The following is a 13,142-nucleotide window of genomic DNA, read 5'->3' as shown; positions in this document are numbered from 1 at the left end:
TCTCAGTGTATTTGTACTTTCATTTAATGAAATAGAAAAGGGTGAGAAAGGTTCTGTCATTTTACGACTGGTGACTATGAAACCACGTAGGTATTGGCTGCTAGATAGGGCCTCAGCCACCTCATTTGCATGCCCATATTCTAACTTACATTTCTGTGGAAGGAAAACAGGAAGAGGCTCAGGTCTGCTCTGTGTCAGATAGAGAGAAAGCAGGGGAAGACTTGTATATAACAACAGCCACAGAGGGGACAGGATTTTCTCATACTTCTCATATCTTATCTCTAATCCCTGGTTAATCCTCATTTGAGGATGGCTTTAGGAAGTTACAGTGTGGCACACAGGAAGTGACCTAGCCACTAAAGGGAAGTGGTTTAGATGTGGCTTCTGACACCCCAAAAAAGATAGAGATCTTTTTTGTGTTTGATCCAGAGATTTGGAAAGATTTAGAAAAGCACTGCAGCTTAACTGGCATCAAGATTTTGTCTGCAATCAGCTGTGAAATGCCTTTTGCCACTTCACACGTTGTCTCTGATTAATATTGATGTGACTGTTTAAAGGCAGTGAGTAAGCTAGAAAAAAAGTAACGCAAGCCTGAAACCTAAATCAAATACAACTTTGAATTCTGCTGCAACCATGTTTGTTTGTGATATTTGATGGGAAAGGAAAAAAGAAAAACAGACTAGCCATCATTTCACATAAACACACCACTCTCATATCCGTCTCTGTATCATCTCCTTCTCTCTTTCTCAATCAATATGCTCCTCATCAAGTGTTTGATTGCTTTAGTGTTTACTGCACAGTGGCTCATTTGCTATAATGGCCTTGAGAGTAAATGTTATACCATCAGCCTGCTGTCATTTACTTCACACTGTTAACTTTTAGCTCTCCAATTCACTTCATACATGCATATAAATTGTGCCACATTTTATTCATTTAATGTTGCCATCTGTTCTTTTGATCTCCTTCTCAATTACTGCTCACCATCATACTTCTTTTCTTTTATGATTTTGCATGTTCTTACTCAATTCTCTTATGGTTGGATGTTTTGTCTTTCTTTTTCTACTTCCTTTTTTTTCTTTTTCTGGCCTCTATCTAAATGGATCGACATCTTGCTTGTTGCTACTCACTGCATGTGTGCGACACCTGTCACAGGGAAACCAGCCTCACTCACCTGCCAAGACAGTAGGTAACATTTAATGTGTACAATGAAATGTCTCTGTAACATTGATTCAGAGACACAACTTTGGTTTTCCCAGTCCATGCCAATGCACACTGAGATCTCAACTACAGTTCAAATAGAGTGTATTTTGTTACATCTTATTCATGTGCAACCTAGTGGTGATTAAACAGTAGCCAGGATTAATACTCTGAAAGGTTGCTCCTCATGCTCCTCTACCACTACTTTTTTTGATTCATACCACACTTTCACACATAGATGTGAGGAATTACGCAGACTCAGACTTATTCCAATGCACAAGTACATTTTTCATGCAAGGATCCATCAGAAGTAAGCCCATTATGTTCCTTTAAGAGAGATAACATTGCTGTAAACCAAAAGATATAAAGCACTGGGCTGGTGAAATGGACACATCATTACTCAGTGATGGAGATTATCGATGTATCCACATGTCAGTTTTAAAGCTTGGCATTTAACTGTAGACTGGTCTTCTCTTTTACTTAGGAATAGGAGTTGATGCATGTTGTGTGTGTGTGTGTGTATTTGTATCCTAATGAATATAACATGTTTGCTCATTAGCACATCATTACAGGGAGACATACTCTAGAGCCACACATAATTAAAATGCTTAAACATGTGTGCTTGTTTTTCTATGCAATCATATGCTGTTGTATGTCTTTGTGTGTGTGTTTGTGTATAAGCTTGAGCCTGACTGAGACTCATACTGATATTTACATTTATAAAACCACCAAATGCACAACATAAAGATTTTGGGTCATGATCCTTAAAATTTGATTGCAACAAATAATATTTAATGACTGAAAAATCAACTTAATTATGAAAGAAGACAGTATCTTAAATATATATGCATCCTTCAAGATATTATAAAAGCATTTTCTTTTTGCATATACATCACCATATTCACCAATAACAATATGTATGTTGTAAGCCAATATTGATTGCAGTCAGTATCAGTCAGGCTCTGTTATCCACAATTTGTGATTAAAAAAGAATCTGCCGGCACCTGTGTGCACCTGTGTGCACCTGTGTGCACCTGTGTACGTGTCCATCATGGTCTCCACAGGCCTCAGAGCCTGCTGTCCATTTAATCAGAGTTTGATTTAGACCTGAGTAAACAGGTGGCCGAAACCTCCAGCCAATCAGTGGTACAAAATAGATTAATTAACAGGTGTACTAAAAGTCAAATCCATTGTGGGATTGGAAAGTGGGGAAAGCAAGTGAAAGCCCATCTGCATCCTGATATGTGAATAATGTATTGGCTGGATAAAATCAAATTACATGTATTAGTTATTTTATTATAGGAGTGTTATCTCTGAGAGAGAGAGAGAGAGAGAGAGAGAGAGAGAGAGAGAGAGAGAGACAGAGAGAGAGGAGAGAGAGAGAGAGAGAGAGACCGCTTTGTGGAGGACACTGTATGTATTTCTGGATGTGTGTGAGTGTTAAAGTCTCCTTAACATTTCTTCTTGAATGGACACTTCTCTGTAATCCAAAGGATGCAACTGAGAGATTTTAATAACTAAAATGTCCCTGGGCTCTCGGCTAATGATAGGGTGCATGTGTATGTGTATGTTTTTGTGTGTTTACTGTATCTGTGAAGTGTAGCTGTGGTTTGTGTTTCTACTCGTGTACCTTTGAATCTATACCTGTGGGTGTATGTTTATGAGTGTGTTTATTGCTGTAGTCATTTGGGTACACATTAATCTATTTAACACCCCTACTCTGTCCAAGTTAATGGGTAGTTAGACTGTAATGGTGCAAGGACAGAATGACAATAGAAACACTTTGAAGGAATGGCTATCGACACCCCAAGGCTGAGCAGTAACGCTTATATTGACTTGTTCTAATCAAGCAGGCTGTGTGTGGCATGTTTGCCGTGTAGTTTATGTGGATGCATGCATTCTCCTCCATGTGTATATGCTTTTGAGATGTTCATTAAGACATAATGTTCATTAGGCTGTCCTAATTAGTGGAGAAATCAAATGAGTTGAAGGTGGTTTCAAGAACGGCATCACAGTCAGAACAATTAACGTGACATCAGTGGCTTCCTCCAGGCGTTAGGATATTAACGTTCCTAAAAAGAGATTAAAACAGAGCCTCTTGCATTCAAAACTACTTTTGTGACCCTGACTTCCATTTGTCCTCCCTTCTGTTTCCCTATTTGTTTTCTTTCCTATCTCACTTACTCCCCAATGCTAAATATTCTCGCTATATATCGATGCCACCTTCCTTCCTCTCCCTCGCTCCTCAGGTACTGCAGGCGGCCAAAGGGGGTTCCTCGGCTGCATGCGAGCCCTGCGGATGAACGGCATCACCCTGGACTTAGAAGAGAGAGCCAAGGTCACACCTGGGGTCAAGCCTGGTTGCCAAGGCCACTGTACCAGTTACGGGATGTACTGTCGCAATGGAGGAAAGTGTGTGGAGAGGTACAACGGGTACTCATGTGACTGCACCAACACCGCCTATGATGGTCCATTCTGCACCAGAGGTAAGAGGTATATTACAATACAAAAAATATGATATCAGTCTCTAATTAGATTGGTAGATCATGGGATTATAAATGCCACTAAAAGCTGACAGCCTGATTCAAAGGATATTTGATCAGTCACACTGTTCTCTACCTTCCAAACTTCCAACTGCGAGACAAATCAATCACCCCAGTGGGCCTTAAAGTGTTGTTTTGAAATCCAACCTTTTTGCGTTTTGCTAGCACTGCAGATTTTTGTAATTCCTCAGGGTCTCTTTTGGTAGCAGCAGCTGACTGAATATTTTAATAGCTTTCTTTCTTTTTATTCCCTTCTTCGAATCTAACAAACTACCTTTCTGCTCCGGATCTTAGGATGGCACACTGAGCCATTATCTCTCAGCTAATACTTTTCTAATGACTTTTACCGGCATCTTTGTGAAAGCGCCTTATCATTGAAACAGTCCTGCTTTAGTTCACAATGCCAAAGTCAAATAGTGCCAGGATTACTGCTGGAGTAGTTATGTTTCATAGCCTGGCGACCCACTGTGATTTTTACTGCGCTCTTTGATTGTACTCACTTCCTATTCAGTTTGGAGCTGTCGGTATTGAAAGTGTTTGGGCTTATGATAAAGGGCATTGATTGAGAGCAAATTCTCCCTGACTTTAGAGTGCACTCACTGAATATTAAAATTGTGCAGATCCAGAGCCGAGTGATCAAAGTAACAAAAAACAAAAAAAAAATGCAAGTCACTTCACTAAGCGGAGGGTGCAGCTTTACCATTTTTGAAGTTCAGAGAAAAATGTCACGGTGTAGAACCACGTTTGCACTGTAGCATGAACTAAAACATCATGTTTGTTTCACAGGGATTAATTGGATACAGCGTTAAAGTTCGACTTTCCCAAAACAAGTTTTCATAAAATGCTCTAGGGAGAAGAGTGGCATTGCTGTCAGAGGCTTTATGCTAGCTCCCAGTCTGAGAGTTGATCCCCGACACGTGAATTAATTTGTTTCCTAAAGCCGAATAGTGTTTTTTCCCTGTGCTCTTGGCAGGGGGTTGACAATATGACAGAAAAGCAGCATGCGTGTATGTGTGTATGTGTGTGTGGCAGGAAAGAGGGTGACAGTGTGTGGTGATATGCTAGTGTAAGACATGAAAAGACCTCCTCTGAATTCTGTGATAACCAATCAGGCATTTCAGGATTTAGAGAATAGAGATTAGTGTGTGTGTGTGTGTGTGCGTGTGCGTGTGCGTGTGCATGCTTGTGTGCGTGCGTGTCTCAGAAAGAGACAAAGATGAAGAAAGGGAGAGAGCACACCCTTGTGTCTGTCTGTTTTTGTGCATGACATGACTCTCCTCTTTCTCCTCTATCTCCTCCTTTCTTCCTTTTCACTCAACTCTGCTCCCAGTCCTTGTCTCCGTTGTTTTCCAATTATCTCTCGCTGTCCTGCCTTTTCTATTCCTCTGTTTTTTTTCACTCTTTCCTCTATAAATGTTCTTTTCTTCCTCGCCTCTGTTCCCCTTCTTTCTTCTACCACCCTCTCCTTTTTTATTCCTCTCCCAGTTGCCCCTCTCCTGTTTTCTTTACTGAATCTCTCCCCTTCTCTCACTTTAATCTCCCCCTCTCCCCCTGTACTCCCAGCAAGTGAAAAATGCATGAAGCCAGCCATAATTGCAAAGTGCATTTCCATTGTATCCATATTTACACACTGCTCAGGGGACCCTGCAGTATTATTATTATACACTCTAATTCTCCTGCTTTTCTGCCCTTGAGGGTGCACATGTACATACATATACATGGACACACATGCACAAACATAAACACACACATACATAGATACCTATAGAGGTTTGCATGCACACATTTCCTTTACAAAGTTTCTCCCCACACACCAACATAAAACACACACACACACATAAAGAGTCCCTGCCCTAGAGCGGACTTTTCTCATTCCCTCTCATGCTTTCAGACAATGTGTGTGTGTTAGTACTGAGGCTCTGGGCAGCCAGTCAGAGTCTCTTTTCTTTTTCTCAGCAGGGAAAAGAAGGCTGAGACAGGTTACACATAGACCCCACATAATCCACAGTCCGTATGCATAAAGATAAGATGGGAAATGCAAGAAGGTTTAGCTTTAAGTTAAATTTAAACTAAACAGATTTCAAGATTAGGGCTGGTTGCACCAGCTCTTAGTTAAAGTTTAAACTTAGCCTAATCATACTGTAAGTGTTTATGAAGTAGAGATTTAAGTAGGCATCACTGACTTAATGAGAAACAAGTTATTATTAGATAATTACACCCACTAACTTTCAGGTGGACCTCTTGTGAAGCAGCATTAACTGAATCAACAGTCAAAAGTAACTTGCTAATATGATCTGTTTGAAAGGTAAACAGTCATATGGAATTTGATCACATCTACCTGTTTGATAATGTTGTAAAATGATAAGATTTTAAATGACCTTTCACAAATAAAACACAATATTTGCCACATGTCCCCTAAATGTTTGGAAGAGCATTTTTAATGCTATAGTGATGTTTATTTAAATAGTTGATGCTTTTGATTTGATGACACTACATGCAATTGATTTACACATTACTCAAGTGTTGGATAAAACTTTTTTTTAAGTTATAATGGTGCAATTTAAGAAGGCTAGTTTGAAACTAGCAACTAGTTACTAAAACCATAGAAGAGACTATTAACAAAAACTAACTTTCCAGAGCCTTCAAGCATGAAATTTGAACAACATACGCCATGCTTTATCATCTGCTTTACATATGTTTGATTAAAAGTACAAGGTTAAACAAATGTGAATTCAGCCGTTGGGAAAGCTGTAGACTTTTTTACTATGTTGCCCTGTGTCAATACTAGATCAGCAATATTGAGGCATGTTATTTCATGTTTTTTCATGTATTGTTTTGTAACTATGAATTTAGTCAAGCATAATGCTCTGATTGAAATACTGCACTTTGTCTTATTTAAATCTGATTCAGCTAATACCCAGCAGCATCAATCTTGGCAGACAGAGAGGAATTGGCTATTTAAAAACTTCACAAGCTCACTGTCTGATTAACACAGAACAATTGGTAAAATGGGTCTCTCAAGACTCCCTAAGCTTGAAACTATATCAGTGCATAGCAGAATAGAGGATGGAATTGTAGCATAGCTGAATGGAAGCAAGGTTTTACCCATACACCAATACAAATCAGAGAACTTGCCCATTTTCTTGTAATAAGCTTTCTATTAAATTTAAGTAATGTAGCTTGAAGTATTTATTGTACTGTGTCCAGTGGGAGATGATGGGTGAAGCTTTAAAATAACATGCATGAATGTGTTGACTTTGTATTCTGGACTCATAGGAGATGTAGCTATACGTTTTCACTGCTGCCACCAAGGGAAGACAAACATGGCAAGGCATATTCCATGTTATTTACACACACAACCTTAGGCTTTCTGCTTTCCCTGTAACCATTCTCTTTAATTTCATGCACATTGTGCCCTTTATCTCCTTTGTAACTGACACAGAGACATTATGCATGCGCACACATACACACAGATAAATACAAAAAAGAGCATAACAGAAGTATAGAAAAATAAGGTCTCTCCTTCTCTACACTTGATTAGGAGAATCAATAAGCCTCCTGCAATGGCTGGAATATGCCATTAAGTCTGTTGATGTACTGGTAAACAATGCATTATTTTGTTTCAGATGCTGAAGCACAGCAATTTAACACTCACTTTGCTACACCTCCTGAACACAACCATATCTGTGTGTGCTTATTTCGCTTATCTTATTCTTTTTATTTTCTTTCTTAGATGTTGGTGGTTTCTTTGAGGTGGGAACATTGATCAAGTACAACTTAATGGCCGAAGCAACTGCAGGAGCCAGCAAGGACGCAAAGATGCTAATGCACCAGTTGACACCACAGGATGTAAATTTAACACGAGAGGAAGTGGCCTTTAGTTTCAGCACATCAAATGCTCCAGCTATCCTGATGTATGTCAGCTCCAGGACGCAGGACTACATGGCGGTGGTGTTAAGACACAACGGTAAGAACCCCATACATGCAATGATTTTTGTTTATCATTGCACAAATATCTCAGTGAGGAGTCTGCTTGAACTAATGCTTGTTAGTGTTTTTAAAGATCTTTAAAGGACGGAGTGTAGGATTTAGTGGCATCTAGCTGTGAGGTTGCCGATTTCAACCAACTGAATACCCCTCGCCCTCACCCCTCCCTTCCAAGAGTGTAGCAAATCCTACAGTGACCATTAAATTCATGAAAAGTCTGAAAGACCCTCAATATTTTGTTTGCTGTTCCAGGCTAATGTAGAAACATGGTGGTGCAACATGGCATGCTATGAGGAAGAGGACCTGCTCCCTGTGTAGATATAAAGGGACTCATTCTAAAGTGACAAAAACACAACAATTCCTAGTTTCAGGAAATTATACACTAATGAAAACATACTTATGAATATTATATTCTGTTTCTGCCGATAGAGCGCCCTTAATCTTGCACACTGGTCCCTTAAAGGCCCTTGCAGCACAGTTGAGAAAAGTTCTATAATCTCTAAAAATCCTTCACAGTCAGTGGCTTCCCACTGAGCGGCTGTCACGCAGCTTAGTGCTTTGACGAAATAGAAGTAATAACATTTTGACAGTGCCATCTAGTGTTCCTGCAGTCAATGTGCACAATCACTAAAGTAAAACTACAGAGAGCTTACACTGCCTAAAAACTGCTTACTAAGGACCTAGAGACAGTAAATATCTATAATCCTTAGTATATTCCAATGACCTGTCCCTGTTCCCTGAATCTTTCAAGAGTTCCAATGTTATCCATCACTCAGCTTGCACCATCACTTAAAAAAAAAGTTTTTTAATTAAATGTTGGCAGTTCAGTCAGAATCCATTTGGTTAAGAAGAAACATTGCTATGATGAACACTTTTTTTATTAAAGGTTTGGTTGTCATGCAGTCATGTGCACTATAGACCTGTCAGCAATCATATTTTTTCAGCCATAGCTTAAAATGTGTCTCATGTATTTTGATACTTATCTGTTGATGACAGCTCATGCTTAGATCATTTTAGGGAGACGTGTTATTTAGGCAGAAATGTGGGGTTTCAAACAACAAGGCCACTTCTCAAACATCTAGCCTGTGTGTCTTCAGGTTCACTGCAGGTGCGGTATAACCTGGGAGGTCTGAAGGAGCCATTTGCCATAGATGTGGACCAGCGTAACCTGGCCAACGGACAGCCACATAGCATCAATATGTCCCGTGTCGACAGAAGCATCACCATTCAGGTACAGACCGCACACATACAAATCTATCCAAACACTCACAATACCATTTTTTAAGCTTTTAGTTGATGCTCAGACCCTGAAAGACTTGAGATTAAATTTCAAGATGCTGCTTACAAGCAACCAAGGAGTGAGAGGATTGCCATGCAGCTTCATGCACACGCAAAACACTTACACGCACATACTCAGTCACAAGCACACAATCACACAAGCCCAGCCAGCTCTCAACGGTCTGCAATAAGTCAGAGGGGAGAGCAGTGTCCTGTTCTGTCTTCTGCTGTGATGAAACGTCTTGTCCTCTGCCACTGTTAATCCACTTCCAGTAGACAGCCTAAGTATAGCAACAGAGAGAATGCATTGATCTGTGTGTTTGTATATGGCAAACGCACGCTGTTGTGTGATTGCGACTGCATGTATTTTTGTGTCTGTGTGTGTGTCTGTGTGTGTGTGTGTGTGTGTGTGTGTGGAGACTGTGTGAGTGAGGGCGAGAGAGCAAGAGACGTTTGTGCTTGTGCGTGTCTATGTTTTTGTGTGTGTGGGTTTATCTGTGTGCTCTTGAATTTTGTGCAGCTAAACAGCTTAGCGTAGATCAATACAGCCAAGCCTCAGCCAGTAACTGTCAAGGATGGAGTGAGAATTCAGCTAAACTATTACCGACTTTGTTCTGGGCTAAAATGCTCATATTTGGCTGCAGGCGGCAGTTTAAGGAGGACTAAAAGTGGATAGCAACTGCCTGTAAAATCAGTTACTTGTTGTATCCTCATTGGAATAAAATTGTATTTGCATGGGAATAGCATTAACCAGAGCCGTTGACTCACCTCCAGCAAAATGACTTTGAGGAGCTGTGTGAGGAGCTTCATGTCAGTAATTCTGTCTGAACTTGGAGTTACCAATATATCAGCTGTTTGCTCACATCATGCACAGTTTATCCTTTATGAATCATAATTCCTTTGCTGACAGAACCTAATTTCCCAGCAGGCATCTATGAAGTTTCATCTTATCTGTGCTCTCATCTTTTTCACAGTGTACTCATGCATTAAATCCCTCCCATTAAACAAATACATGGAATAATATGAAGCAACAATTGAAATCTGGCGTGCGTCGCTTAAATTTTTAAAGAAAAACTGTAGAGAAAAAGGTTTGCTCAAAACTGGGCCATGAATTTAATTTGATTTGACTTTAGCAGCATCTAATTGGAAACATAAATGGAAAAAAAGATGTAGAAATATGATGCTGCAACCAGTCATTCTAAAACTTAAACAAATTAAGTGTAAATTCATTATGAATATGCAGGATGGAAATACTGTACATCACTTACAGCATGTTTAAATGAATACATTTACAACTTGTGGACATGCAGACAGAAATAGAAAAAAAAGAATGTTAGATGAAAAAGTTAAATATACAGATATACACATACATATACTTGTGACTGGTATAAACAGTGCAGGATTTCAGCAAACAGCAGACCTGTCTTGAATCTCTAGATATATTATTAAAAAAAACTGCTTGTCAAATTGCTTTAAGAACGAGCTCTGCACAGGAATGAAGTACATATAATACTTTTGCTTTCATTAAGGTGAAATAAAATGTGGACCAAAATGAATCACAATATTCTTGCAAACCTGTAATCATTGCATCTTCTTTCTTTCATTAGTCTGAAGCCCTCCGCAATGAAGCCATCAATACTGGAATCTCATCACCTACATTCACACACTACAGTGAAAAATACTGACAACGGGAAAATTAAACTGAAATATCCAATGGAAATCTCTCTGATTTCCTGAGCAAATCACACCCTGCAACTGCTGATCACTCCGCTGGGAGCACTTCAACATAACACATCGCTTTTTACTGTCAGCAAAAGGAATTGGAGCAACTGTAAGATTCTTTGCTCATCACGCACACACAGACATAAGAGCACACACTGCGTCTGCTACTGGCTGATCACGGTTTAGCTGTGTCGAGATTGGCAATATTGATGTTCCGTGTGTGACTGAAATATTACCTATCTCAAGTGATAGTCCCCAGTTTGCTACTCCCTGTGCGCTCAGGTTGTAATCTAAGTTACCACCTTGTCAATTTTCTTTTTTTTGTTATCCCTGAATGATTCAGCAGGTTCAGCACTTAAACATTAAAGTAAAAATGAAGACAGAATTAAGAGGAACACTAGTGGGCTAGTGTTGTGCTAATTGAGATTTAAGGGAGAAAAAAAAGAGATCTGTAAGGTGAGTGTGGGGGTTGATTGTAGAGAGAAAAAGAGATGAAGTTTATAGATAGGGCATAAAAAGTAGAGCCAGAAGGTGTGCTAACGAAGATAACTTTGATGAGTAAAACTTTTTCATGTTGGCTTACCGCCTCGGGGCTCTTCTCAAGCCAAGGTACAAACATGCCCTTAATATCGACGTGTAAACAGATGTAGACATGCATACCAACAGACATGCATGCACTAGTGAGATCTTGTCGGGGCTAGGCACTACAAAGGCTAATGCGGCGCAACCAAATCAACACTATTCAATCTAATTCATCTATCTTTCCATGCCTCCCACCTTCTAAATTCTCACATACCCTCAAGGGCTTTTAGTAATAGTTTATTTACATTAGGGGAAGCAACCATGACGGCAGCGCACACCTCACACTAATGCGTTGCAAGAAACAGAACATATTTTGCTTTGAAAGATGGCAGCAACAAGAGCAGGAAAGGGGGAATGAGCAAGATGAAGGAGTGAGAAGGCAGCATTAGTATTTGTTAATCTATTTGCTTAACGCATGTGGATGTCATGGATGCCACGTTCCTTCAGTTAGGGGTTACATTAAATTTTTAGCATTTTCTATCACGTTCTGTGAGTTTTTTATTCATCAGAGAGATTCAGGAAGAAAAAGCAAATTGTGCAAACCTAATCATGCTTCATCCTGCCCGCTGTGATTTCTCTGCTAGTGCCCCACCCTCAGTCTAACAGACACACAGACCTGCAGTTCTTTATATGACCATCCATGACACAGACAGAAGGCAGAGGAGAGAGATAGAGAAGTGAAGTAACATGGTCGCTACCCTACGAATCTCCACTTCACACCCTGGCCCTGCACACTATATTTGGTGATATTGGGACTCACCAATGACACTGCTACTGCCCAAAAGCAAAATAATAATGCAATAAGAAAATACACTGCCACACACCTCTAGTGGGTAATAAGTGATGATTGAGATGGATTATACAGTCTATAAATTGTTTTATAGAAAAATCCTGCATATGCCTTTAAAGTAGCAGCCAAACCTTCCTTATATATTTCTCATTTCTCAACCGTATATATATTTCTCTATGTCACGGCACTACAGTCAGGGACTTCTTTAATCCTCTAGAGCAAAATGCACTGAAGCTTTGTTAGCAAAGTATACTGTCGGACGGTGATTTCCAAGCCCTCAGAGTAAAGAAAATTTTCTTTAATGTATCTTTTAGGTATGCTGTCAGAAATGTCATGCATCAAAACTCACAGAGTCTGACCGTAGCTGTAGAATTTCACCTACATGCAGATATTTGAAAGCATACTGAATTATCATGTGGTGAACTGTGTACAGCTATTTACTGAAATGTTTGACATCGCATTACACATTAAAGCTTGGTATTTTGTCATACTGTGCCATCAGCATCCCAAATCTAACCAACCCATCATTATTTTGTTTACATGTTCAACAGAAGCCTTGCTGGAGCTGCTTTCATCTCAGATAAAACAACGTGACATCATGAGTGAGAGACAGAGATGAGTTAGATGCAATAAAAGCCGGTTATGGGCCTGCCAGTGGATCAAATTCAATTTCCAGGGTAAAAGAGAATCGAGTGTTTACCTGAGGCTGCGGAGGTTTCACTTCTCTGCTATCAGGGCTGCAAATCTTAAAGGCATTTAGACAAGCGACTGTTTAGTTTAAAGACACGGCGGCGAACGAGTGGGAAAACAAGTAGGCCTGTGGTAATTGAAATCTGAGCAAAAAGGGAGCAGGGGAGAGATGGAAAGCAAATAAAAAGAAAGAAGAGAGAGTCAGAGAGAGAGGAGGGGGTTGAAAGGAAAAGATCTCTTTAGATAAAGAATGTAAACCCACAAAATATGATAACAAAGATCACTTTGACGCATTTAGGTTATCTTAGATTATCCATAGACCTGAGGCTTCTTTCAAGGTGTTGATCTGCATG

The 13,142-nt window shown here is 39.7% G+C and overlaps 1 protein-coding gene across 1 annotated transcript in view; it reads left to right on the top strand.

Moving 5' to 3' along the window:
• Window positions 1–13,142, top strand: part of cntnap2a (contactin associated protein 2a) — a 321,999-nt gene that overhangs the window by 289,690 nt on the left and 19,167 nt on the right. Inside the window, exons 21-23 of the mRNA XM_053342332.1 lie at window positions 3,447–3,683; window positions 7,474–7,707; window positions 8,825–8,958. Coding sequence (XP_053198307.1) covers window positions 3,447–3,683; window positions 7,474–7,707; window positions 8,825–8,958 — 605 coding nt within the window. The remainder of the gene's footprint in view (window positions 1–3,446; window positions 3,684–7,473; window positions 7,708–8,824; window positions 8,959–13,142) is intronic.

The sequence above is a fragment of the Scomber japonicus genome, chromosome 21, assembly GCF_027409825.1.
Source record: "Scomber japonicus isolate fScoJap1 chromosome 21, fScoJap1.pri, whole genome shotgun sequence".
Lineage (NCBI taxonomy): Eukaryota > Metazoa > Chordata > Actinopteri > Scombriformes > Scombridae > Scomber > Scomber japonicus.
This window is presented reverse-complemented; position numbering and strand designations above follow the sequence as displayed.